General features: G+C 42.9%; 1 protein-coding gene across 1 annotated transcript in view; it reads right to left on the reverse strand.

Annotated features, from left to right (window-relative positions):
• LOC141085904 (dynamin-3-like) overlaps positions 1 to 25526 on the reverse strand; it is a 234736-nt gene that overhangs the window by 194852 nt on the left and 14358 nt on the right. The window contains exons 4-5 of the mRNA XM_073571529.1: positions 10985 to 11120; positions 653 to 720 (exon numbers count right to left, since the gene is read on the reverse strand). Coding sequence (XP_073427630.1) covers positions 653 to 720; positions 10985 to 11120 — 204 coding nt within the window. The remainder of the gene's footprint in view (positions 1 to 652; positions 721 to 10984; positions 11121 to 25526) is intronic.

Genomic DNA, 25526 nt, shown 5'->3' on the forward strand with positions numbered 1-25526 from the left:
ATTTCTGGATACATTGAGCTCGATAAGGCACAAGACACTCTGTGATTAGATATATTTAATTGGTGTCCCCTTTCTTTTGTAATTACCCAGTATTATTGCTGTATGTGATTCTTTAATTTTAATATTTTTTTTAAATTAAAAAAATATTTTAAGGTTTATACTTCTCTGGTTATTTTTTAACAATTTTTGTTTTCAATATGCTATACGAGTTAAATTGCCCATTTACTCTAGTGGGCTTCTCTGATATTTAATAACATCCACTGATTGGCTGCAGCGGTCAGTTGACGGTCCCCCTCCAGAAGAGGAAAACAGGAAACAGGTTGGGGACACCAGAAGCAGTCAGTAGAGGATGAAGGGAGGATATTCAATTTTAATCCATTTTTCTCTAAGAAGCAAACCAGTCACACCTTGGTGCTCCTTCAACCTTGGTGTTTCAGACAAACAGAAATCTAGGGCCACATATGGAATTTTTTTGAAAAAACACAGCCATTGCTGCCACTCCGCATCTCATGTCTGACCAGCCCAACAGAGCAAATTTATACTGTTCATTTAGACTTTCCAAGGAAACAGATAAGAACTCAGACTTCAAGTACTGTATATAAGTAGTTACAGCTATTACAACTCATTTATTACACAAGGATTCCAAAAATACCTGATCCCATGAATGTTTTTGATGGCATAACTAATTTCTCGTCGCAGATCCTTCTCCTCAAACTCTGTCTGCAATAGAACGAAAAACAATGAAAATATAAGAAGCGCAAAGTATTCAACAAAAAAATCATTAAAGCGTGCCGGTCTTCTCACAAAAAACTAGCTCAATATCATGCTGCCCTTATCTCCCACAACAATGGTAAAATTGCTTTTGATGCAAAAACCAGTCTAATGTGATGCACATACCGGTCTAATGTGTCCTAATTTTCCTGCTCTGTCACTTGTCATCTACTTTGAGTGGGTAGTTCCTTTTTACCAGTGTTCTGTCAGCACACTAAGTGCATGAACGTCCTTTCTGTCACTTCCCAGTATTGCTCCTGCAACTTTCCAATGGTTTGTCAAACCTGAACTGAAATTCCGCTCTCTGCTATGCTTGTGTAACAAAGAGAAAAGTGAGAACAGTAAGACAAAGATCTACCCCCTAACTTCCTGTAGACTTGGGGTCTCGCTGCTCACTTACTGTTGCCAAGTGTAATCCATTTACAGCAGCAAAGTTAAAACAAAAGGGCTATATATAATCAGCAAGATGGTGGAAGCAAGGGGCTTCGGCTCCTTTCCTGAGCCCACTGCATACCCCCGCATCTGAAATGTTCAGATCCTGATTTTGGCTTAATGAAGACGTCACTGAGCAGAGATCTCGATTTGCACATGTGCCAACTTCGGCACCATTTTGTTGAAGGCCTCAAGACCGGCCACCCAATGCACCAAGCTATGATTAGAAGAAGACCTGAAACCCTGATTACACAAAACAGATTTCTTTATCACAGGTATCCTTTTCATCAGTATCACAGGGCTAATATGGACATGTGTGTGCTGTACTTAGCAAAATCCTGTTGACAGGTTCTCTTTAAAGTGGTTTTCCCACAAAACTAGATTTTCATCAATAGATATCGGAATAATAATAATACCCACAATGGCATAAGTTTAAATACAATGTTCCTGGTCTGAGATAATCTTATAAATGTGCCCCTGCTCTGTACTGTGTAATGTCTGTGTCTGACCGTACAGGGAAATGGTCTGAACATACCACATCTCCTGGGCAGGGGAGGAAGCAAAAGAGAGTATACAGACATTACAGCATGGGGGTCACAGTTGATTTTTTCTTTGAAGTAAACCATTGTTTAAAAACAGGCAGTGAAAGGTTTTACCTCACAAAAAGAATCAGCTGTGATCCCGTGCCGTAATGCCTGTATGTATGTAAATAACATATTATATATATACAGAGGGGGGAATAAGAATTTGATCCCTTGCTGATTTTGCAAATTTGCCCACTGGCAAAGACATGAACAGTCTATAATATTAAGGGTAGGTTAATTTTAATATTGAGCGATAGAATATCAAAAATAAAATCCAGAAAGTCACACTGTATAAATTATATACATTTATTTGCATTTTGCAATGAGAAATAAGTATTTGATCCCTCTGGCAAACAACACTTAATACTTGGTGGCAAAACCCTTGTTGGCTTGCACAGCTGTCAGACGTTGTTTGTAGTTGATGATGAGGTTTGTGCACATGTCATGAGGAAAATTGGTCCACTCCACCTTGCAGATCATCTCTAAATCAATAAGATTTTGAGGCTGTCACTTGGCAGCTTGGAGCTTCAACTCCCTCCCTAAGTTTTCTATGGGCTTAAGGTCTGGAGACTGGCTAGGCCACTCCATGACCTTATTGTGCTTCTCTTTGAGCCACTCCTTTGTTGTCTTGGCTGCATGTTTTGGGTCATTGTTTTGCCGGAAGACCCAGCCACAACCCATTTTTAATGTCCTGGCGGAGGGAAGGAGGTTGTCACTCAGGATTTTACGGTACATTGCTCTATCTATTCTTCCACTGATGCAGTGAAGAAGTCCTGTGCCCTTAGCAGAGAAACACCCCCAAAACATAATGTTTTGGGTACTGCAGAATTTTAAACCTCTACAGCGTAATGTGTTACAAATAGTTTTCTTGGTGACTGTGGTCCCAGCTGTCTTAAGATCATTAACAAGTTCCCCCGTGTAGTTTTAGGCTGATCTCTCACCTTCCTCATGATCAAGGTTACCCCACGAGGTGAGATTTTACATGGTGCCCCAGATCGATGTCGATTGACAGTCATTTTGTATTTCTTCAATTTTCTTACTATTGCACCAACAGTTGTCTCCTTCTCACCCAGCATCTTACTTTAATATTCTACCTCTCAATGTTAAATTTAACCTACCCTTAAAATTATAGACTGTTCATGTCTGTCAGTGGGCAAACTTACAAAATCAGCAAGGGATCAAATACTTATCTCCCCCACTGTATACTGTGCAACAACAGTTTATGAACCCTTTGCAGCCCAATAATTCATCATATTGCAAAATTCCACCTGCTTTGGGGGTAGTAGTGTCCCCCCTTACCTCTTGGGCCCCTGTGCAGCTGCATACAGTGTCATGTAAAAGTTTGTGCAACCCTGGTTAAAATTATTTTTATTGTAAACAGATAGATGTAATGATCTATAAAAGGGCTAAAGTTAAAGATGACGCATTTCCTTGGTATTTTAGGCAAAAAATATATACCGCATATATAGTGTCATTTTTTACATTTTAAAATTTACAATAAGGAAAATTAGCCAATGCAAAAGATAACTTTAGAAAAGGTTTCAGACCTTATTTAGTCTACTAGGCAGTAGCACAGCTACCAGGCAAGCAGAGGGGGCAATCGCCCCGGGTCCTGTGCTCTGATGGGCCCACCTGGAGCTAAGCTTCTGTTAACTGTATTGGAGTAATCAGCGTGCCCATACAGTTCAAGTCTCCCTGCTCTGCCACAGAGTTCATCTCCCTACACTGCCACCTGGCCGCTATGGGCAGATGTTATGGAGGTCTATGGGGAGTGCATTATACTATACATAAAGGATTATGGGAAGTGCATTAAACTATATATAGAGACCTATGGGGAGTGCATTATACTATATATAGAGGCGTATGGGAAGTGCAATACACTATATGGAGGCCTATGGTAAGTGCATTATACTATATAGATGTCTATGGGGAGTGCATTATACTATATAGAGGCCTATAGAGAGTGCATTATACTATATAGAGGCCTATGGGGAGTGCATTATACTATATACAGAGGCCTATGGGAAGTGCATTATACTATATGGAGGCCTATTGAAGTGCATTCTACCATATAGAGGCCTATGGGGAGTGCATTATGGTATACAAAGGCATAAGAGGAGTGCATTATACTATATAGATGTCTATGAGGAGTGCATTATACTATATAGAGGCCTATAGGGAGTGCATTATACCATATATAAAGGCCTATGGGGAATGCATTAAACTATATATAGAGGCCTATGGGGAGTGCATCTAATATATAAAGCTGAATGTGTGTGTATGTCCGGGATTGGCATCTGCACTGTCGCAGCTACAGCCACAACATTTTGCACAGTGAAACGTCTGGACCCCGAGAGCGTCACAGGCTATGTTGTGAGGCAAAATTTTAACCCCGCACGTTCCAATTCACCAAACAATTTGGCCTATCATTCTTATCATTTCTATGGTGTTATCGTCCTTCTGTAAAGCTGGAAATAACAATTTATTACCGTGCCAACACAGACCACCCTCTGACACAGACTGCAGGGGGAGCCCAGTATCACACAGGATAGGATTAGATACACGGCTCAGCAGTCAGTATCACACAGGATAGGATTAGACACATGGCTCAGCAGTCAGTATCACACAGGATAGGATTAGATACACAGCTCAGCAGGCAGTATCACACAGGATTGGATTAGATACACAGCTCAGCAGTCAGTATCACACAGGATAGGAATAGATACACGGCTCAGCAGACAGTATCACACAGGATAGGATTAGGCACACGGCTCAGCAGTCAGTATCACACAGGATAGGATTAGATACACAGCTCAGAAGTTAGTATCACACAGGATAGGACTAGGTACACAGCTCAGCAGTCCGTATCACACAGGATAGGATTAGATACACAGCTCAGCAGTCAGTATCACACAGGATAGGAATAGATACACGGCTCAGCAGACAGTATCCCACAGGATATGATTAGATACACAGCTCAGCACACAGTATCACACAGAATAGTATTAGATACACAGCTCAACAGACGGTATTACACAGGATAGGATTAGATACACTGCTCTGCAGTCAGTATCACACAGGATAGGATTAGATACACAGCTCAGCAGTCAGTATCACACAGGATAGGACTAGGTACACAGCTCAGCAGTCAGTATCACACAGGATAGGATTAGATACACAGCTCAGCAGTCAGTATCACAGGATAGGATTAGATACACAGCTCAGCAGTTAGTATCACACAGGATAGGAATAGATACACGGCTCAGCAGACAGTATCACACAGGACAGGATTAGATACACAGCTCAGCAGTCAGTAACACACATGATAGGATTAGGTACTCGGATCAGCAGAAAGTATCACAGGAGAGGATTAGGTACACAGCTCAGCAGACATTATCACACAGGATAGGGTTAGATACACAGATACACATGTTGTATATCAAAATGCTCTTGAATGAGTTGAAAATAAAATACTATCAATACTTGGGTAATCGTTTAGTTAATTTGTGTTGCAAATCTGTAGTGTTGAATATATGATGTGAAATGTTTTTATGTGCAATATAATCATTATAATTTGTTATAAATAACCACAGTTGGTTATTATGCCCAGGCAACGCCGGGCTCTTCAGCTAGTTATACTATATATAGAGGCCTATGGGAAGTGCATTATACTACATAGAGCCCTATGGGGAGTGCATTATGCTATATATAAAGGATTATGGGGCGTGCATTATACTATACATATGCCTATGGAGAGAGCATTATACAATATGGAGTCCTTTGGAGAGTGCATTATACAATATGGAGGCCTTTGGAGAGTGCATTATACTATATAGAGGCCTATGGGGAGTGCATTGCACTATATGGTGGCATATGGGATGCATTGCACTATATGAAGGCTATTTCGGGGGCTATCATACAGTGTGGGGATTACAATGAGAGGGCCATAATACAGTGTGGGTGCTAATGGGGGATCTTTGTACAGTGTTGGAGCCAAACAGTTTAGGGGCTACTAAGGAGTCAGTATACTGTGTGGGGGGTATTATACCTTGTATAAGAGAGCATCAAACTGTGTAGAGTGAAGCGGTACAGGGGGAGACTTGGGACATTATTAAAATGTTAAGTGGGCACTTATTGTTATAGGGAAACTCAGGTTACTGTGACTGTCAAAGAGGCACATAGGGCATTATTACACAGGACACAATGTGGGCAATGTTTAAAGGGTACACAGTATGTGCAGTAATAGGGATACATACGGCAGCAGAGTCTCAGCATTAGGGTATCAGTGGGATGAGGAGTTTGTGCAGGTTGGGAATAGATGGGGCCGTTCTGGAAATGTGGGCGTTCAAAAGGGACGTTGTTGTAATCTCTTCAGCCAAGTCCTGGCTGGAAGAAGTTGTCATGTTGATCTAGGACAGATGGAAAAGATGTGAAAAGTGAACGATTCCATCTGAAAGAACAACATCTGTAAGTTACTATCCATAACTGCACTGTAATCTCCTATGTGTTCTGCAGCACTGGTATCTACCACTATATGGTCACCATATGGCAGTAATATGAGTGTTGGTCTTTGTATAGAGATTATTTTCAGTAACAGCGCGGTCATCTGCTGAGGTTCTCCTACATTCACTATTAGGGCAGAGACACACTGGCGAATTTTTCGTCCGAGAATCGGATCGTAAAACTCGCACTGGCTGTCTGCTCTCCTGACCTGAGCTTGACAGCTGCGTAGTAATCCATCTCGCTGTGATGCTCAGGTCAGGAGAGGTGCCGGCCAGTCTGTGCTATGCGATGCGATTATCGCATGGGAAATTCGGCAGTGTGACTCCAGCCTTATAGTGCACTACCATAGTTGTAATCAGGGTTACTTCGTTAGGGGCCCAATCAGACATTTCGCCCCATCTGAACCAAACCCCTAGCTACACCTCTACTGTGAGCGTTATGGCTTGTTCACTATCATGTCAACCTATCAAAAAAAACTGGAGCACTCTGCTTAAAATAATAATAGACAAATCTTTATTAAACACAATATCAATTCATTAAAAGATAAGGATTATAAGGTAGCACATGACTGGACAGCACGTGGTACTGTGATATCAATTCATATATCATCAAAAAAACGTTATAACATAATTATTCTCATCAAAGCCGGCTTCAGTGTATAAATGTGGAACTTCACATAGTATCTATTAAAGAGTAATTTTAATAGGAGCGGGAAAAAGAGGGTATGGTCATACTGTATATCTCAATATATTCCTCAAAATGTACAAAATATGCCCAGAACTACATTAGATGGTCATATATATTTATTGCACCGCCATCTAGTGTCAATAAAAGGAATGGTGTCCTCTCAATACTTCAGAGCAATTCCCAGTTTACAATCCTCCCTGAAGTTCCTTATATGTGTGTTGAGGAGAGTACCAAGCACTATTTATTAGATACACATAACCATATTTCAGTACCAATAAAGTGGATCAGTGAAAAGGTTAATTTAAGGTTCAAAGTAGTGCAATATAAAGATGCTACAATAGTGCAGGGCAGCCCTCAGATCAAAACACAAACTGTTAAGACGACATACCACAAATTCAATACCGAAGGACCACGTGTAGAGACCCCCTAACGTGCGTTTCGCCTCTTCCAAACAGGGCCGGCCCGAATGTATAGGCAAACTAGGCGGCCACCTAGGGCGCCGACCCAAAGGGGGCGCCAGAGAGAAAATAGAAAAAATTATAAAAAATCTTTTCAAAAGGCAAAAAGTTTTAGGGATGGAAAGAAAAGTGTACATATTTAAGGGCAAATATGACGCAAAAGAGGTTGGTTGGGTTGGCAACAATTTCGATAGAATCTGAAGTTGCTAAACAAATTCCTCTCGGTGACTTAGTGTCATTCTTTTAAAAAAAAAAGGCAAGGAAACAAAAATTTTAATTACCTATGGTCGTTTTTGTTTTGTGTTATTGATTACTTTGTATATATTTGTCCTATACAACTTCTCAGAAGATTAAAGAGTTAGGAGAGAGTTAATTAATCATTGCTGTTGTGGTTTATTTTGCTCATAAATTTATATCCCAAGTTTTCATCTACTGCCAAGAATAGTAGGGGCGCAACAAAATAGTTTCGCCTAGGGCGCCGTAATCTCTCGGGCCGGCCCTGCTTCCAAAGCAAAATCCCTCAAACAAGAATTGGAAGATTCTTGGCTAGCTACAAAAAGCGTTTACAAGCTGATATACTTGCAAAAAGGGGGTGCTACTAGGTAATACCATGCACCAAAACTTTTGAAATTCGCCCATTTTCCTTTTTGTACTTTTTTTAATGTTAAAAAATGAAAATATATACACAGTGGGGAAAATAAGTATTTGATACATAGCCAGTTTTGCAAGTTTTCCCACCTACAATGAATGCAGAGGTCTGTAACTTTTATCGTAAGTACACTTCAACTGTGAGAGACAGGATCTAAAAATAAAATCAAGAAAATCACATTGTAGGATTTCTATATAAACACGTGGTGAAAATTGTTGGTACTCCGGTTTAATGACAGAAAAACTCACAATGGTGACAGAAATAACTTGAATCTGACAAAAGTAATCTTTAACATGTGTGTCTATAATTTTCTTTCTAATCTCCTGAGACAACTCTTTCTTTCGCTTCCTCTGGACCATGTGGAGTGTGATACACACCATGTCACCAAACAGCCCAGTGAGTATCTGTAGCCTCTATACAGGCCACTCACTGATTCCAAGACTGTAGACACCTGTGATGCTAATTAGTGGACACACCGCGATGTAACATGTCACTTTTGTCACATTATTTTAAGAGGTACCATCATTTCTGTCCAGGCCTATTTCATGAGTTTTCTTTTTCTTTTTTTCTGTAGAAGCATAGTTGAATAGCAATGTCTGACTTTCATTTGTTCATTTTCATAGATTTTTGATCATTATTTTTGTCAGGTTCAAGTTATTTCTGTGACCATTATGGGTTTTTCTGTCATTAAACGAGGGGTACCAACAATTTTGACCATGTGTGTAATTAATTGGCATTTTATTGCATTAAATAAGTATTTGATACAATAGAAAAACAGAACTTAATATTTGGTACAGAAACCTTTAATCGCAATTACAGAGGTCAGACGTTTCCTGCTGTTCTTGACCTAGTTTGCACAAACTGCAGCAGGGATTTTGGTCCACTCCTCCATACAGATCTTCTCCAAATCTTCCAGGTATCGTGAATGTCACTGGGTAATACTGAATTTCAGCTCCATTCAAAGACTTTCTATTGGGTTCAGGTCTGGAGACTGGCTAGGCCACTCCAGGACATTGAAATCCCTCTTACTGAGCCACTCCTTAGCTGTCCTGGCTGTGTGCTTCAGGTCATTGTTATGCTGGTACACCCAGCAACAACTCATCTTCAGTGTTCTTAATGAGGAAAGGAGGTTGTAGGCCAAAGTCTCGCGATACATGACCCAACCCATCCTCCCTTCAATATAGTGCAGTGCTTCTACCCCCTTTGCAGAAAAGCACCCCCAAAGTATAATGTTTTCCCCACCATTCTTCATGGTTAGGACTGTGCTATTGGGGTTGTTCTCATCCTTCTTCTTACTCCAAAAACGGCGAGTGGAGTTGATACTAAAGTTCTATTTTGTTCTCATCTGACCACATGACCTTCTCCCATGCCTCCACTGGATCATGCAGATGGTCACTGGCAAACCTCAAACAGGCCTGGACATGTCCTGGTATGAGCAGGGGGACCTTTCGTGCCCTGTGGGATTTTAATCAGCTCTCTTCAGGTCCTTGATCAAGTCCTCACGCGTAGTTCGGGGCTGGCTCCTGACCTTTCTCAGAATCATCCTTACCCCACGAGGCGAGATCTTGCATGGCGCCCCAGACTGAGGAAGACTGACAGTCATCTTGTGTTTCTTCCATTTTATAATAATTGTGCCAACAGTTGTTGCCTTCTCACCAAGCTGCTTGCCTATTATCCTGTGGCCCATCCCAGCCTTGTGTAGGTCTACAATTTTGTCTCTGCACAAAACTGACCCTGCACAAAATTAGACAGGTCTTGGCCATGGTGGATAGTTAGGAGTGTGATTGATTGAGTGTTTGGACAGGTTTATTTTATACTGGTAACGAGTTCATACAGGTGCAATTAATACCGGTAATGAGTGCAGAGTAAGAGGGCTTCTTACAGAAAAACTAATAGGTCTGTGAGAGCCAGAATTCTTGTTGGCTGGTAGGTGATCAAATACTTATGTCATGCAATAAAAAGCAATTATTTAAAAATCATACAATATGATTTTCTGGTTTTTATTTAGAACTCTCCATTCTGTGTAAGGTGAGAAAACTTACAAAAACAGCAGTGTATCAAATACTTATTCTCCGCAATGTATTTTTTTTTGCCTAAAATACAAAGGAATTGTGACATCTTTAACTTTAGCCCTTTTTGAGATCATTTCAACGGCAACTTGCTTAACTGTTCACAATAACAGTAATTTTGACCAGGGGTGCCCAAACTCTTACATGCCAGTGTGTGTGTGTGTGTGTGTGTGTGTGTGTGTGTGTGTGTGTGTGTGTGTGTGTGTGTGTGTGTGTGTGTGTGTGTGTGTGTGTGTGTGTGTGTGTGTAATATATATATATATATATATATATATATATATATATATATAAAAATTTTAATAAGCTTGATATCGCTGTGCCTTTATTGAAAAGAAAAATTATGATGTCCAGTCTTTTTTACTTCATAATAAATACTGTAGAAAAACAAACACCAACAATGGTGGAATTGCATTTTTTTTCTTTTACCATTTTTCCCCACCTGGAATGTTTCCCATTTTGATTTACATTACATAGTAAAGTGAACAGTGTCATTCAAAACTACAATTCCTCCTATATAAATCAAGCCTTCGTATGACTATGTTAATGGACAAAAAAAAAAAAAGTTATGGCTCCTGAAGGAAGGAAAATAAAAAACTAAAGCGAGAAAAACAGAAAATGTTTAGATCATGAAGGGGTTAAACTTTCAGGATCATCCGTTCACTTATTAAAAAAATGTGCCAATTACACAGTCATAGGCATCCAAAGAAAATGTTGATGGAGATTAAATATGATCCGAGGGTTAACAATACACTTGCAGCAAGAATCCCAGTCATGTAAATTGTTTCATTCTGTCACCTGAATTAATGAATTGTAATAAGAGTAGATCTGTACCTTCACCAGCTCAAATGGGAATCGCTCATGAAAGATTCGATTGATTTTTGCCCCACTTGATAATTCCAGGGTGTCCACTTGATGTCCTGATCCTCCAATTCTTTTCTCAAAATCAAGTGCAAAATTCTGCACTAACCTTTAAAGTATTAAAGAAAACATAAAACAGCAGTTCTGCAGTCTCTCGTTCACTTTATTGTTAATGTTACTATTATCATTTTTTCTTTCCTGCTGCATTTATCTGAAGTTGACTCTAGAAGAAAATAGTCTATGCAGAAAAAAATAAACATGGTATAAAACATACACACATAACCGACACTTTCTGCGTACGTATGGCCTATAAAAACCAGTGTGTGCATTGCAGGGGTGTTTTTTTTTGTATTTTCTTTTCAATTTCCCTACGGAAAAAAAAAAACTCCAGCGATGAAAATCAGTTAGAACACAATGACTTGTCACAACTTCAATAATGTAGACAATGTAAATGTTATTGATTAGTTTAATTTATCTCAACTAGATGGTGGCCCGATTCTAACGCATCGGGTATTCTAGAATATGTATGTAGTTTATTTATGAAGATTCCGCACCAATATCGCTGATTGTGGCAAATCCGTGCGGCAGGAGATAACCCGCGGCAACCGTCGGGAGATCAGCGGCTAGCGCCGCAGATCTCCCGGCAGTAGCGGTGGCGTGTCATTCGAACTCCGCGCCAATTCGCGGCCGGACTGCGCCTGTCGCTGATTGGTCGTGCTCAGCCGGCCGCGACCAATCAGCGACGCGGGATTTCCGTTACAAACAGAGAGACAGACAGAATATATATAAATACAATATATATATATTTTTCTCCTCATACAGACATGTATCTAATATACAAAGCTGAATGTGTGTATGTCCAGGATTTGCATCTGCACCGTCGCAGCTACAGCCACAACATTTTGCACAGTGACACGTCTGGACCCCGAGAGCGTCATAGGCTATGTTGTGAGGCGAAATTTTAACCCTGCGCATTCCAATTCACCAAACAATTTGGCCTATCATTCTTATCATTTCTATGGTGTTATCGTCCTTCTGTAAAGCAGGAAATAACACAATTTATTACCGTGACAACACAGACCACCCTCTGACACAGACTCCAGGGGGAGCCCAGTATCACACAGAATAGGATTAGATACACGGCTCAGCAGACAGTATCACACAGGACAGGATTAGATACACAGCTCAGCACACAGTATCACACAGAATAGTATTAGATACACGGCTCAGCAGTCAGTATCAAACAGGATAGGATTAGATACACAGCTCAGCAGTCAGTATCACACAGGATAGGATTAGATACACGGCTCAGCAGTCAGTATCACACAGGATAGGATTAGATACACGGCTCAGCAGTCAGTATCACACAGAATAGGGTTAGATACACAGCTCAGCAGACGGTATCACACAGGATAGGATTAGATACACTGCTCAGCAGTCAGTATCACACAGGATAGGATTAGATACTTGGCTCAGCAGTCAGTATCACACAGGATAGGATTAGATACACAGCTCAGCACACAGTATCACAAAGGATAGGATTAGATACACGGCTCAGCAGTCAGTATCACTCAGGATAGGGTTAGATACACGGCTCAGCAGACGGTATCACACGATAGGATTAGATACAGGGCTGAGCAGTCAGTAACACACGATAGGATTAGATACACAGCTCAGCAGAAAGTATCACAGGAGAGGATTAGGTACACAGCTCAGCAGACATTATCACACAGGATAGGGTTAGATAGACAGATACACATGTTGTATATCAAAATGCTCTTGAATGAGTTGAAAATAAAATACTATCAATATTTGGGTAATCGTTTAGTTAATTTGTGTTGCAAATCTGTAGTGTTGAATATATGATGTGAAATGTTTTTATGTGCAATATAATCATTATAATTTGTTATAACTAACCACAGTTGGCTACTATGCCCAGGCAACGCCGGGCTCTTCAGCTAATATATCTCTCCTCATACAGAGATATATATATATATATATATATATATATATATATATATATATATATATATATATATACACACATACATACATACATACACACACACACATACACGTCGCTATGAGGAGAAATATATATATTCACGTCTGTATAAGGAGAAATATTATATATATATATATATATATATATATATATATATATATATATATATACATACACACACACACACACACATACATACATATACACACACATTTCTCCTTATACAGACGTGTGTATATATATATATATATATATATATATATATATATATATATATATATATATATATATTTCTCCTCATACAGATGTGTATATACCATATATAATCGTGTATAAGCCGAGATTTTCAGCCCATTTTTTTGGGCTGAAAGTCCCCCTCTCGGCTTATACGCGAGTCATATACCGGATGGCCACTGCTAGGGGCTCAGGACACCGGCACCTGGCCCCCAGCAACGGAGAGGTGAGTATGTAATTTTTTATTTTTATTGCAGCAGCAAATAAGGTGTATTTACGGAGCATCTTATGGGGCAGCATTAACCCTTGTGGAGCAGCATATGGGGGGTATTTATGGGGCAGCATTAACCCTTGTGCAGCAGCATATTATGGGGGGTATTTATGGAGCATCTTCTTGGGCCAGTATTAACCCTTGTGCAACAGCATATGGGGGGGGGTTTATCTATGGAGCATCTTCTTGGACCACCATTTAATCCCAGGCTTATACGCTAGTCAATACGTTTTCCCAGTTTCTTGTGGCAAAATTAGGGGATTGGGGGGGGGGGGGTCGGCTTATACCCGAGTATACACGGTATACATATTTCTCCTCATACAGATGTGATATATATATATATATATATATATATATATATATATATATATATATATATATATATATATATTTCTCCTCATACAGACGTATATATATTTCTCCTCATACAGCTTAGGCAAAAGAACACAAATGTCCGTGGTTGGAGACTCGGACCGAGAGTCTCAGCACATGCTGGGAGCTGTAGTCCTCCCCATATACACTTTCTGTAGTGTCCCACCTGGACACATGGAAGTCTGTCCACACTCTGACAGACTCCCCCACATGTGCCAAACACCTCAATTACATAGCCCTGTAACCACACCCACAGGTGATCACTTGGTTATGACATCACTAAAGGTTCTATTGCACAGACACACACAGGCTTCCCTGACACAATGTAACAGAAATATCAGCAGTACCTCTGCTGATCAATACACCATGGAGCCTGCATCTCAAGGCCACCCACCTTGAGACCCATAATGGTCATTTAGGACCCTGCTCCTGTTACCACACAGAATGTGCCTGTACACCCGTCCTGGGAGACCCACACAGCGCCCCCTAGCTGACATAGTGGTCACTACACCACATACCTCCCCCCTCTGTTCAAACTTGTGGGGTTGAACACATGACATCACCCAGGGATCTTGAGACCGGGCACCCATGTCACCTTGCCCTACCAATCGAGAGGACCGTCTCCATCTGTTTCGGTAGTCATACTGCATCATATTTACGTTAGACCTCCCCCGCCCCCAGCGGTCAGTATCTCGGCCTTGGGCTTTGGCCTTCCCGTCAACGTCCGTCAGTGTGACCAGACACTTTTTAGTCTCCACCTGTCTGCAGTGCGCTCCGTCACCCGACCTTTCTCTCACTGGCTGGCTCTCCCAGTTCGCACGGTCATGAGTCCCACGTCCAGCTGGGCCAACTGGCTGGTCTGAGTCTGACCGTCTGTCGCTATGTCCACCACTGAGTCTCGTGCCTATGTTACTAAGATTAGAACGGCCACTTGCGGATTCTCGACGTTCTTGCCTTCGACTACCTGTCCTTTCATTCCTTGGAGGATCCCTTTGGGTCCGTACACCTTGGGTTGGAGGTGGACGCCACCTGACGTTCTCTATCTGCTCATTCATCTGCAGTCGATCCTGTCTTAGCTGCTCAATCTCCTTCAGGTACGCTACCCGATATTCCAGGAGCATGCGAAGCATCCCAATGCTTTCCACCGAACCAACCACAATGACAGGAACCATGTCATCTTCAACAACGACTTGGATTTCACCAGCAGGTGGGATCCTCACTCTCTTCACACTGGATCGATTCACCATCTCCTGCATCACCTTTCCAAGTCTGCCAACGACTTTCCCCACCAGATTTCTGGGTACCGGAATTATGTCTTCCACAAAGTCCAGCCGACTTTGAGCTTCCCTTGCAAGCTCCAGACGTCGAGCGGCTTTCCTATTACGCTCCACGAGCATCTGTTTCGTGCGGAGACATTGTAGGTGCATCTCCTTCAGGACAGCCACCCTTCTCTCTGTGTCTTCCGTTTCTGCCAATATCACCAACTGGTCTGTTTCTGGTGCCCAGCTCACACTATAGGCCTTTACTGCCTTTTTAAAGGTCTCATGCACACCTTCACTGGCACACGCCTCTCGCACGTCTTCGGGTACCTCCATCATGCACTTGAAGGTCATGGACTTGCTCTCTCCCTGGACAGCTGGCTCTGGGTTGCCCACGGACACTTCCCTCAAGGTATCTGCCAAGACTGGGTGACTGTCTTGTGCATCTTTTGGCTCACCATCTTCTTGAGATTTACAGTCTTCAGGACCCTTTTCCAAGATGGGCTTTGGCAGTTCTGCCTTGCTATCAGTCGGGCACGGCCGCTGTACGTCTTCGCCCATCCACTTCTCCCGTAGAAGACTTTTTACTACTCCACTGAGTTCTTGCAGAACTTTATCTCGCTCCTCTGCCAGGTAGCGACGCTCATCCTCTCTCCTGAGAATCTCCTGTTGATGCTTCTCTTGGGCCTCTCTGAGTGCCTCCATATCTTCAACAGGGTCTTGTTCATGGTTTTACATGCTGACAGGTGACCTCTGAGCTCAGAGACTTCCTTCTCCAGCTCATCCACTCTGTGCTCAGCTGCTTGCCTTAGGACTCTTTCCCGTTCGACATGTTCTGTTACAGTCTCCTTTATCAGCTGTATCTCACGATCCTGCTCTCTTTTGTCCATCACGTGTCGCACCACCACTTCTTTAATTATATCGTCAAAGGGTACCACTGGGTCAGTCACACCAGTCGAGTGAACCCTCCAGTTACCGTCCAGCACCAATGTGTCTAGTCCAGTCGTCTCATCTCCCAGCCCACCATCTGTCTTATCACGAGACGTCAGGTCCGTCAGTTGGGCAGATGTACTTCTTCCTCTGGTCAGTTCTACCTCTGACCTGTCCATGTCAGGAGCCGTCACTGTCTCAGTGTCTGCTTGCCCCACAGTCGAAGCATCTCCATCGTCCGACCAAACGTCATCAAACAAAAGAAAGTCCCGGCCCCTCTCCCAGGCATAGCCTAAGTCCCGTGGTATCACGCTACCTTGGCACTCACCACCTTTGGTCCCCTCAAACACTACTCTGTCTACTGCGTAGTTCACCGTGACCCCGTGTTTACAGCGAACTCTGACGTTTTTCTCGGTCAGAGAGAAAATGAGAGGAGTTCCTGTCAGAGTCACCTGACTCTCTGAGTCCAGCCGACCAAAGGCTCCTTCCCGGTGCAGCATCACTGTACACATCTGTGGCCCGTCATTACTCCCCGGAAAGGATATTCCACATTCTGAAAAAGACCTGCACATACACTGCAGTACTCCAGACATACCTACTGAGTCACCCAGTGCTGTCGCTTCTTCACACTTGGCCCCTTTCTGGACCACCACCACACTTTGGGTTGCCACTCCAATTTGGGTCACCGCCCCCTTTTGGGACTCCACCCCTTTTTTGGTTACCACTCCCTTTTTGGTCACGCCCCCTTTTGGGACTCCACCCCTTTTTGGGTTACCACTCCCTTTTGGGATTTCCCCATGTCCGTTCTGCAGAACTTCTTATGCCACAGTTCACACCACACAGTTTGTCTCTCACGATACCAGACAAGTCCTTGCTGGCACCACCACAGCTTCTGCTGTCACAAACCACCGACACCTCCGGCTGCCGTTCACACACACACACAGCGGCTGGTTTCACTGCAGTTCCTGCTGCGCCGTCTTCGTGGACCCGCCGATCCACCAGAAGCCGCTTGTCCCCTTCGTAACCCCGCCGGGTTACCGGAAGCCGCTTGTCACCCTCAAAGATAAAAAAACCACAAAAGTGCGCCCATAGGGCCTTACCAGTGCAGGTATAATGGGTATAACGACATAATACAGGGTACTCACCCTTAATAGTTGTGTAAAGCCACAACTACTGTATCCGCTTAGACATATGTAATAAAGCTGCAGCAGGATGGTGTAGACAGACAGCGTCTGCTACCAATGCTCACAGAGGAAAAACACCAGGTCCCTGTGCTGCGAGACCTTCGTGACCCCACTGAGCCACAGCAAGCACCTTCGGGCTTTGTAGAGGAAAAGAACAAAAAAAAAAAAAAAAAAGAGAAAAAAAAACACATGCACAGTCTCTCACGTGTCCTGTCCGAGTGCCACTCAGGACGTATCGTCTCCACATGAGAACGTCCAACACACAGGGCACACCGGGTGCTATTCAGGGAGCCGACGCTCCTCCCAGGGTCTCCCAACACACCGGCCTCACCAGATCCAGGGGCTCAGCGGGTGCTCTTCAGGACATCCGTCTCCGCCTGAGACTGCCCAACACACGCCTCACCAGGTCCAAGGTCATATCACGTGTTCCAGGGATCCGATTCCTCTCCCAGAACCTCCCAACACTGACCCTCCAGGACCTTGCTCACTGACCCATCCAGGAACACAGTCTCTCACTGACCCTGGTCAGTGCAACACAAACTCCTGTCTGTTACCTGTGTCGGCCACACAGGTTCTCGGATGCCTCTTCTCCTCAGAGGTATCCCACAAATATTAATAGTCACTTTCTCTGACCTCGGTCAGTATTACTCACGGTTGTCAGACCGTCTGCTCTCCTGGCTCAGAATCGCCAGCACTGCCACACGTGCTTCTGGGAATCGCTGCCCGCAGTCGGTCACCAATTGTAGGGATGTGACTCGCTTAGGTGCAGCGGGAGATAAATATGAGACAGGTTCTTCCCAAAGTTCATGAGGTTTATTTGCATCATAAACCCACAAGGCAGCACATTATCAAAATAGCCTCTAGCTTAGGCAAAAGAACACAAATGTCCGTGGTTGGAGACTCGGACCGAGAGTCTCAGCACATGCTGGGAGCTGTAGTCCTCCCCATATACACTTTCTGTAGTGTCCCACCTGGACTCATTGAAGTCTGTCCACACTCTGACAGACTCCCGCACATGTGCCAAACACCTCAATTACATAGCCCTGTAACCACACCCACAGGTGATCACTTGGCTATGACATCACTAAAGGTTCTATTGCACAGACACACACAGGCTTCCCTGACACAATGTAACAGAAATATCAGCAGTACCTCTGCTGATCAATACACCATGGAGCCTGCATCTCAAGGCCACCCACCTTGAGACCCATAATGGTCATTCAGGACCCTGCTCCTGTTACCACACTGAATGTGCCTGTACACCCATCCTGGGACATCCACACAGCGCCCACTAGCTGACATAGTGGTCACTACACCACTATATATATACAGTGGGGCAAAAAAGTATTTAGTCAGTCAGCAATAGTGCAAGTTCCACCACTTAAAAAGATGAGAGGCGTCTGTAATTTACATCATAGGTAGACCTCAACTATGGGAGACAAACTGAGAAAAAAAAATCCAGAAAATCACATTGTCTGTTTTTTTTTCATTTTATTTGCATATTATGGTGGAAAATAAGTATTTGGTCAGAAACAAGTAATCAAGATTTCTGGCTCTCACAGACCTGTAACTTCTTCTTTAAGAGTCTCCTCTTTCCTCCACTCATTACCTGTAGTAATGGCACCTGTTTAAACTTATCAGTATAAAAAGACACCTGTGCACACCCTCAAACAGTCTGACTCCAAACTCCACTATGGTGAAGACCAAAGAGCTGTCAAAGGACACCAGAAACAAAATTGTAGCCCTGCACCAGGCTGGGAAGACTGAATCTGCAGTAGCCAACCAGCTTGGAGTGAAGAAATCAACTGTGGGAGCAATAATTAGAAAATGGAAGACATACAAGACCACTGATAATCTCCCTCGATCTGGTGCACCACGCAAAATCCCACCCCGTGGGGTCAGAATGATCACAAGAACGGTGAGCAAAAATCCCAGAACCACGCGGGGGGACCTAGTGAATGAACTGCAGAGAGCTGGGACCAATATAACAAGGCCTACCATAAGTAACACACTACGCCACCATGGACTCAGATCTTGCAGTGCCAGACGTGTCCCACTGCTTAAGCCTGTACATGTCCGGGCCCGTCTGAAGTTTGCTAGAGAGCATTTGGATGATCCAGAGGAGTTTTGGGAGAATGTCCTATGGTCTGATGAAACCAAACTGGAACTGTTTGATAGAAACACAACTTGTCGTGTTTGGAGGAAAAAGAATACTGAGTTGCATCCATCAAACACCATACCTACTGTAAAGCATGGTGGTGGAAACATCATGCTTTGGGGCTGTTTCTCTGCAAAGGGGCCAGGACGACTGATCCGGGTACATGAAAGAATGAATGGGGCCATGTATCGTGAGATTTTGAGTGCAAACCTCCTTCCATCAGCAAGGGCATTGAAGATGAAACGTGGCTGGGTCTTTCAACATGACAATGATCCAAAGCACACCGCCAGGGCAATGAAGGAGTGGCTTCGTAAGAAGCATTTCAAGGTCCTGGAGTGGCCTAGCCAGTCTCCAGATCTCAACCCTATAGAAAACCTTTGGAGGGAGTTGAAAGTCCGTGTTGCCAAGCGAAAAGCCAAAAACATCACTGCTCTAGAGAAGATCTGCATGGAGGAATGGGCCAACATACCAACAACAGTGTGTGGCAACCTTGTGAAGACTTACAGAAAACGTTTGACCTCTGTCATTGCCAACAAAGGATATATCACAAAGTATTGAGATGAAATTTTGTTTCTGACCAAATACTTATTTTCCACCATAATATGCAAATAAAATGAAAAAAAAAACAGACAATGTGATTTTCTGGATTTTTTTTTCTCAGTTTGTCTCCCATAGTTGAGGTCTACCTATGATGTAAATTACAGACGCCTCTCATCTTTTTAAGTGGTGGAACTTGCACTATTGCTGACTGACTAAATACTTTTTTTCCCCACTGTGTGTGTGTGTATGTATGTATGTATGTATGTATGTATGTATGTATGTATGTATGTATGTATGTATATATATACACACACACACACACACACACACACATTATATATATATATATATATATATATATATATATATACTGTATATATATATATATATATATATATATATATATATATATACACACACATACAGTATATATTTCTCCTCATACAGACGTGTATGTATATATTTCTCCTCATACAGACGTGTATGTATATATTTTCTCCTCATACCAGCGTGTATATATATATTTCTCCTCATACAGACGTATATATATATATTTCTCCTCATAAAGACGTGTATATATAAATTTCTCCTCATACAGACGTATATCTACTATATAATCGTCTAAGGGTTAGTTCACACGTACCGGAACTCTCGCGGAAATTACCGCGAGAATTCCGGAATTCCATTCTGCGGAAAAACTAGCATTTTGCAAGCGTAATTAGCTTGCAGAATTGCTAGCGTTTTCCAAGCGATCTGTAGCATCGCTTGGAGAACTGATTGACAGGTTGATCACACTCGTCAAACATAGTGTTTGACAAGTGTGACCAACTTTTTACTACTGAGGCCGCCTATGCAGCATCAGTAGTAAAAGATAGGATGCAAAAAAAAATAAAAAATGGTGTTACTCTTACCTTCAGACGTCCCGTGCAGCCGTTCCCAGTAATCCTTTGCGAACGGGATCGCGATGTCTCGCGGTAATTCGCGATGACGTCGCGCGAATGACCGCGAGACTTCGCGATCCCGTGAGAACGGATGCCATCGCGGGCATTTTTGCAAAGGATTACTGGGAACGAGAGCGTGGAGAGAAGCGGGAAGGCTGCGCTGGACGTCGGAAGGTAAGAATAACAATATTTTTTATTTTAAATTCTATTTTGTACAGGGATATGGTACCCAAAGCCCGGAGGACAGTCTCCGCTCCTCCGGACCGTGGGTACCATCCGCAAATGTTCTGCTTACTTTCCGCATGGTGTGCACAGCCACATGCGGGAAGTAAGCGGAACAATGCATTCCTATGGGTGCGGGATCGCCACGATTCAGCAAAAATTAATGAGCATGCTGCGGTTTTTACCGCGAAGCGATTCCGCCGTGGTAAAAACCGCAGCATTAGCACAGCATTGCAGAATCCCATAGGAATGCATGGGATGCTTATTTTTCACGTTTTCGCGGCAAAATCGCGCGGTTAAAACCACCGCGGAAACGCGAAAAAAACGCCACGTGTGAACTCAGCCTAATTCTGTCTGTCTGTCTCTGTTGGTAACTGAAATCCCGCCTGTCACTGATTGGCCATGGCCCAGATGGTGGCAGGCCGCGACCAATCAGCGGCAGGCGCAGCTTACAGTTACAACAGCTGCGCCTGTCGCTGATTGGTTGCGGCCGCCACACAGGATTTCAGTTACAGACAGACAGCCAGAATAAGACAATTATATAGTAGACTATGAACACGTTCTACGCCCGGGTGGCGAGCATTTTTATTGGTATATGGTCTCGTACCCTGCTATGTGCTGCCACCCTCCTATCCTGGTACGCATGGCACCCCTCATTCCTATCCTGCTATGCATGGCACCCCATTCTTCATCCTGGTATGCATGGTCCCCTCACCCCCCTATCCTGGTATGCATGGTCCCCTCACCCCCCTATCCTGGTATGCATGGTCCCCTCACCCCCCTATCCTGGTATGCATGGTCCCTCTCACCCCCCAATCCTGGTATGCATGGTCCCCTCACCCCCCTATCCTGGTATGCATGGTCCCCTCACCCCCCTATCCTGGTATGCATGGTCCCTCTCACCCCCCTATCCTGGTATGCATGGTACCTCTCACCCCCCAATCCTGGTATGCATGGTCCCCTCACCCCCGCTATCCTGGTATGTATGATCTCCTCACCCCCCTATCCTGGTATGCATGGGTTCCTCACCCCCCCTATCCTGGTATGCATGGTCCTCTCACCCCCCCAATCCTGGTATGCATGGCCCCCTCACCCCCCTATCGTGGTTTGCATGGTCCCCTCACTCCTATTAAAAGTACAAAAAAAAAAAACACTTATACTCACCCTTCTTTCCTGTGCTCCAGCGCTGTTCTGCTGGAGGCTGGGGCAGGAGTGCGGCCGGAATCGCGCATGCCCATAGCGCTGTCCGGCGCCATATTGCTGAAGACACACTGCAAGTGTGTCTTCAGTAAAATGGTGCCGGATCGCGCTATGCGCGTGCGCGATTCCGGCCCGGCGCCATATTGCTGAAGACATGATATGAGGTGTGGCAAAGAATATCCAAGACAACATACTCAGAAGGGAGGTAAGAAAATTTCTAAAACAATCAACAGGGAGGAGATTGGAGCAAAGCAAAATTCTCTAAAATGCATGCTCGCAAACGCCAGAAGCCTGACAAACAAGATGGAAGAACTAGAAGCAGAAATATCTACAGGTAACTATGACATAGTGGGAATAACCAAGACATGGTTAGATGAAAGCTATGACTGGGCAGTTAACTTACAGGGTTACAGTCTGTTTGGAAAGGATCGTAAAAATCGGAGAGGAGGAGGTGTTTGTCTTTATGTAAAGTCTTATCTAAAGTCCACTTTAAGGGAAGATATTAGTGAAGGGAATGAGGATGTCGAGTCCATATGGGTCGAAATACATGGAGGGAAAAATAGTAACAAAATTCTCTTTGGGGTCTGTTACAAACCCCCAAATATAACAGAAATCATGGAAAGTTTACTACTAAGGCAGATAGATGAAGCTGCAACCCATAATGAGGTCCTTGTTATGGGGGACTTTAACTACCCAGATATTAACTGGGGAAACAGAGACCTGCGAAACCCATAAAGGCAACAGGTTTCTGCTAATAGCCAAGAATAATTATCTTTCACAATTGGTGCAGAATCAAATCAGAGGAGCAGCACTTTTAGACCTAATACTATCTAACAGACCTGTCAGAATAACAAATCTGCAGGTGGTCGGGCATCTAGGAAATAGCGACCACAATATTGTACTGTTTCACTTGTCTTTCGCTAGGGGGACATGTCAGGGAGTCACAAAAACACAACTTTAGGAAGGCAAAGTTTGACCAGCTTAGAGATGCCCTTAATCTGGATGACTGGGACAATGTCCTCAGAAATAAGAATACAGAAAATAAATGGGAAATGTTTAAGAACATCCTTAATAGGCACTGTAAGCGGTTTATACCTTGTGGGAATAAAATAACAAGAAATACGAAAAACCCAATGTGGCTAAACAAAAAAGTAAGAGGGGCAATTAACAGTAAAAAGAAAGCATTTAAACTACTAAAGCAGGATGGCACCGGTGAAGTTCTTAAAAACTATAAGGAGAAAAATTCTTTATCTAAAAAAATAATTAAAGCTGCCAAAAAGGAAACAGAGAAGCACATTGCTAAGGAGAGTAAAACTAATCCCAAGCTGTTCTTCAACTATATCAATAGTAAAAGGATCAAAAGTGAAAGTGTAGGCTCATTAAAAAATTGTGAGGAAAGTATGGTTGTAGATGATGAGGAAAAAGCTAATATATTAAACACCTTCTTCTCCACGGTATTCACGGTGGAAAATGAAATGCTAGGTGAAATGCCGAAAGACAAAGAAAACCCTATATTAAGGGTCACCAATCTAACCCAAAAAGAGGTGCAAAACCGGCTAAATAAGTTTAAAATAGATAAATCTCCGGGTCCGGATGGCATACACCCACGAGTACTAAGAGAACTAAGTAATGTAATAGACAAACCATTATTTCTTATATTTAGAGACTCTATAGCGACGGGGTACGTTCCACAGGACTGGCGCATAGCAAATGTGGTACCAATATTCAAAAAGGGCTCCAAAAGTGAACCTGGAAATTATAGGCCAGTAAGTCTAACCTCTATTGTTGGTAAAATATTTGAAGAGTTTCTGAGGGATGTTATTCTGGATTATCTCAATGATAATTGTCCTCTAAAACATCCAGACTCCTTATCTATGAACTAGTCCAATATTTATGTTTCTCCCTCTCCCACAATGATAGTTCTGCTTTGCGTCACTTGTCTTATCTATTGCATTTTTTCTGTGCTGTGTTGTGTATAAATATGTGATTCTTCAGATTTTGTATTCGGCTATGTGCACACGTATGCAGAAGATTTCTGCATAAAAACCGGGACTCCTTCCCAGAAAATGCGCGTTTTTGACGCGATTTTTGCCGCGCGTCCCCAGACACATAGAAAATAGCTAGAAATGCTGAATTCTCCATGAAATTAATACGCATGTTGCGTTTTTTACCGCAAAGCGTTTTTTTTTTTCTCGGAAAAAAATGCATCAATATGCACAAAAAGTGCAAAATGCATTAAAATGAATGGGAAGCTTCTTTTAAGTGTTTTTTGAGCGGATTTTTTGGCAAATCCGTGGGGAAAACGAGAAAAAAAAACGCTGTGTGTGAACACAGCCTAAGTCAATGCCTGATGAAGAAAACCTGGCACTCAACTTAAATGGAACAGTTTATTTGTAGTACCAAACAAAACGTTTCGGTCAGTGCAGACCTTCATCAGTTACGTGCTCAAAGATTGTCTGTACTTAGATTGGAGGGCGCTTTTTGTATGTCCCTGTAAAGCCAAATGTCAATGTGCTGCTGGAGCGCGGTTAAGTCTTATCTGTCTGGCAGGGAAAGCGCACTACAAATAAACTGTTCCATTTAAGCATTTAAGTTGAGTGCCAGGTTTTCATTATACTATATGTGGTTTGGGAACCTACCTCGGCACCACCACAGTTGTGCACACAGTGTTTTTTTCCTAATGCCTGATGAAGAGACCTGAGTAGTCTCGAAAGTTTGCAATGTGTTACCATCTTTTCAGTTAGCCATTAAAAGGTATCAACCACTGAGGACTCTCAATTCTGTATATTTTTCTATCTACTGGTTAACACGGTACAAAGATATATATCTTTCCTGTATCATAGTTTACATATACAAATTAAAAAAAAAAAAAAAAACTGACGGAAATGTTGTTTCAGGGAAAAAAGACATTAGGTGCACATAGACTTACATGGTCTGATAATGTCACGCAATCTAAAAGTCTTGGCAGAACCCTCAGAACCTACATAGACTGAACTGTGAAGGAGGGATATGAGGATTCCTCGCTCCACCGTCAAATTCAATTTTATCTGCGTCCTGAGGACATAGATGCAGCTCAAGTCAGGACATACCCTTTACATACTGGGACTCATCCCCAAATTCAGGACTGTCCCACTACAACCTGGACGGTTGGGAGATACAGTTGTATTATTGATTTATGCAAAGTTTGATAAAACATCAG

Source organism: Dendrobates tinctorius, unplaced genomic scaffold (genome assembly GCF_039654945.1).
Source record: "Dendrobates tinctorius isolate UK_male_01 unplaced genomic scaffold, ASM3965494v1 ptg000029l, whole genome shotgun sequence".
Lineage (NCBI taxonomy): Eukaryota > Metazoa > Chordata > Amphibia > Anura > Dendrobatidae > Dendrobates > Dendrobates tinctorius.